Source organism: Arachis hypogaea, chromosome 13, assembly GCF_003086295.3.
Source record: "Arachis hypogaea cultivar Tifrunner chromosome 13, arahy.Tifrunner.gnm2.J5K5, whole genome shotgun sequence".
Lineage (NCBI taxonomy): Eukaryota > Viridiplantae > Streptophyta > Magnoliopsida > Fabales > Fabaceae > Arachis > Arachis hypogaea.
The window spans coordinates 7180608-7183143 of record NC_092048.1 but is presented as its reverse complement, the minus strand read 5'-3'; the positions used below and the strand labels follow the sequence as shown (position 1 = coordinate 7183143).

At 31.0% G+C, this 2536-nt stretch overlaps 1 protein-coding gene across 1 annotated transcript; it reads left to right on the top strand.

Moving 5' to 3' along the window:
* The first annotated feature begins 800 nt into the window (after positions 1-800).
* LOC112736867 (BURP domain-containing protein BNM2A) lies at positions 801-2057 on the top strand. The gene is made up of 2 exons (XM_025786515.2): positions 801-1051; positions 1131-2057. Exons 1-2 carry the CDS (start codon positions 977-979, stop codon positions 1941-1943), a joined length of 888 nt encoding a protein of 295 aa, XP_025642300.1. The 5' UTR covers positions 801-976; the 3' UTR covers positions 1944-2057.
* Positions 2058-2536: the final 479 nt, after the last annotated feature.

The window sequence follows — 2536 nt, the reverse complement described above, 5'->3', positions numbered from 1 at the left end:
TCACTTTTGCTTTCTTGACCTCTCTCAAATCAAAACATAATCTTCACGTTTTTTGTTATTTGGCTGTGCATTTGTAATTATTTTTAAATGCAAAACCAAAACACATGTAACTTCTTTGTTGATATAAATTTTTATTATTTTTTTATTAAAACTTATCTTAATTTTTGGTAATCTAATCTTTCTAAGCAAAATTTTCAGCTCATATTTTCCATTTAAAACGTGAATTTATTTTTTATTTAAAAGATCTTAAAAGTTAGCAATAATAGTTACAATATCATGAAACAACTCTTTGGTAAAAACTTAAATCAATAGAAACACCCATAATTGATGATATATAAAAATCTCTCTTAAGTTTGCGTTTCTTTTTTTTGTATAAACATTTTTTTGTCTTATACAATTTTTTTATTTGATATACCATTTTATAAAATTATTTTATTCTAAGAAACTAAAAAGAGATACATGAAAGATTATTCCTTTACCTAGCTATCAAACATGTGTCTCTATCAGATAATTCTGTATATGTAGTTGTATTTTTGGTGTGATCTTTATTTCAATGAAAAAATGACGTGCAAATAAGATATTATATTATTAGAAGAGTTTAAAGTGTACCGAAAATATCGATATTCTAGTTGTTTTAACCGTTGATCTGTAAAAAATATATATAATATATATTAATTGAAATCAACAGATAAAACAACTGGAATATTAGTGTTCCAGTACACTTGAAATTTTTCCTATATTATTATACATATGATATGATGTATCGCTGCCGGCCTGAAATTATTTGCTTTGTTTTTTATCAATAATTTAGAATTAAATAATAGATTTAATGCTAACGGATCATATTTTTGCATTTTTTTACTTTAACTAATTTGAACCACGTAGTACAATGGACCCTGCCTGATATCACTGTTCTTCATCTGAATTTAGTATCAAAGGGTGTGTATGTGGTAGTTGAAAGTAACAAAACTGTTCAATGCATTATTCAGATACAAACATGGCTGAAAATTTTCTACCATGGATCCTCTTGCTCCATTTCCTACTTATCATGGTATAATAAATTATGTTCAATTATTCTTAGATTCATGCAATTTATGGAATCTTTTAGTAATCTTATTATTGTTTTGCAGTGTTCATCTTATGGAATCATTGGAAGGGAATTGGGTATGAATCATGGAACAATAATAACATCTAATGATGATCACAAACATGATCATCATCATCATCATGACATAGATCCTTCTCTAATGGTGTTCTTGACAATGAAGGATTTGAAAGTAGGTCAAAGGATGCCAATTTATTTTCCCAAGAGAGACCCTTCAACTTCACCAAAGCTATGGCCAAAGCAAGAAGCTGATTCACTTCCTTTCTCGTTGGAAAAACTCCCACAACTCCTCCAACTCTTTGGCTTCGCCAGCGATTCTGCGCAGGCGAAAGCCATGGAAGATACCCTGAGGGAATGTGAGAGCAAGCCCATCAAAGGAGAGGTCAAGTTCTGTGCAACTTCCTTAGATTCCATGCTTGATTTCGCTCAAAGCATTCTTGGAAAAGATTCCGGGTTTCGAGTACTTTCAACTTCTCACAAGACTAAGTCTAGTGTGAGTTTCCAGAATTATACAATGTTAGAAGACATTAAAGAGATGGAAGCTCGGAAGATGGTGGCTTGTCACACCATGCCTTACCCTTATGGTGTTTTCTATTGCCATAGCCAGACAACTCAGAACAAGGTTTATAGTGTGCCACTTGAAGGTGACAATGGTGATAAGGTGGAAGCTATCGTTGTTTGTCATTTGGATACTTCGGAATGGGCTTCTTCTCATCCTTCATTTCAAGTTCTTGATGTTAAGCCTGGAACCTCTTCAGTGTGCCACTTTTTCCCTGCTGATAATCTTATCTTTGTTCCAAAAGTACTTCAATCCCATGCTGGATTTTCTGCCATGTGATGTTAGCAATTAATGTATGCATATGTTCCACTTACATAAAACTATTATCAATAATGTATGGATGTTGTGTGGTAAACTATGTGCCTTCAAGGTAAAAAAACCTCTTTTTTATTATCTTCATAACTCATAAGCATAGCGTTGAATCTTAATAATGGTCTATCTAGTTTATCATTTTGAATAGAAACCTGGTTTTGTGATATGTAGTAATCAATTAGTTATTATTAATATTTTTAATAGTATAAAATTATATTTAATAGTGTGAAATTATTATTTATTTTTTATTAATTAAGTACTAGTCGAATTTTAATAAAAGTACTAATCCTTAGATTTTATCTTTTGAATAATTATATCCTATAAATAACTTTTATCAAATACTATTAATTTATTTATTTATTTTTTTTTTGTCATAGGATTGGACAACCCCCAATCCTAGGTACACAACACAACCCACACACTCCTCACACATTTATCACATTTTTTCCCTCAAATGCATTCTCTAGAGTTTGAACTCTAGACCTTAGTGGTGGGGAGGGGTGAAATGCCACTGAGCTAAAGCTCTTCGGCACTATTAATTTTTTAAGTCGATAACAAAA

What these genes read in the sequence shown, in the direction of transcription:
- LOC112736867 (XM_025786515.2), top strand. Translation starts at nt 977, where the DNA reads ATGCATTATTCAGATACAAACATGGCTGAAAATTTTCTACCATGGATC. An exon ending in TCCATTTCCTACTTATCATG is followed by an intron (nt 1,052 to 1,130) that starts GTATAATAAATT and finishes ATTGTTTTGCAG; the next exon opens with TGTTCATCTTATGGAATCAT.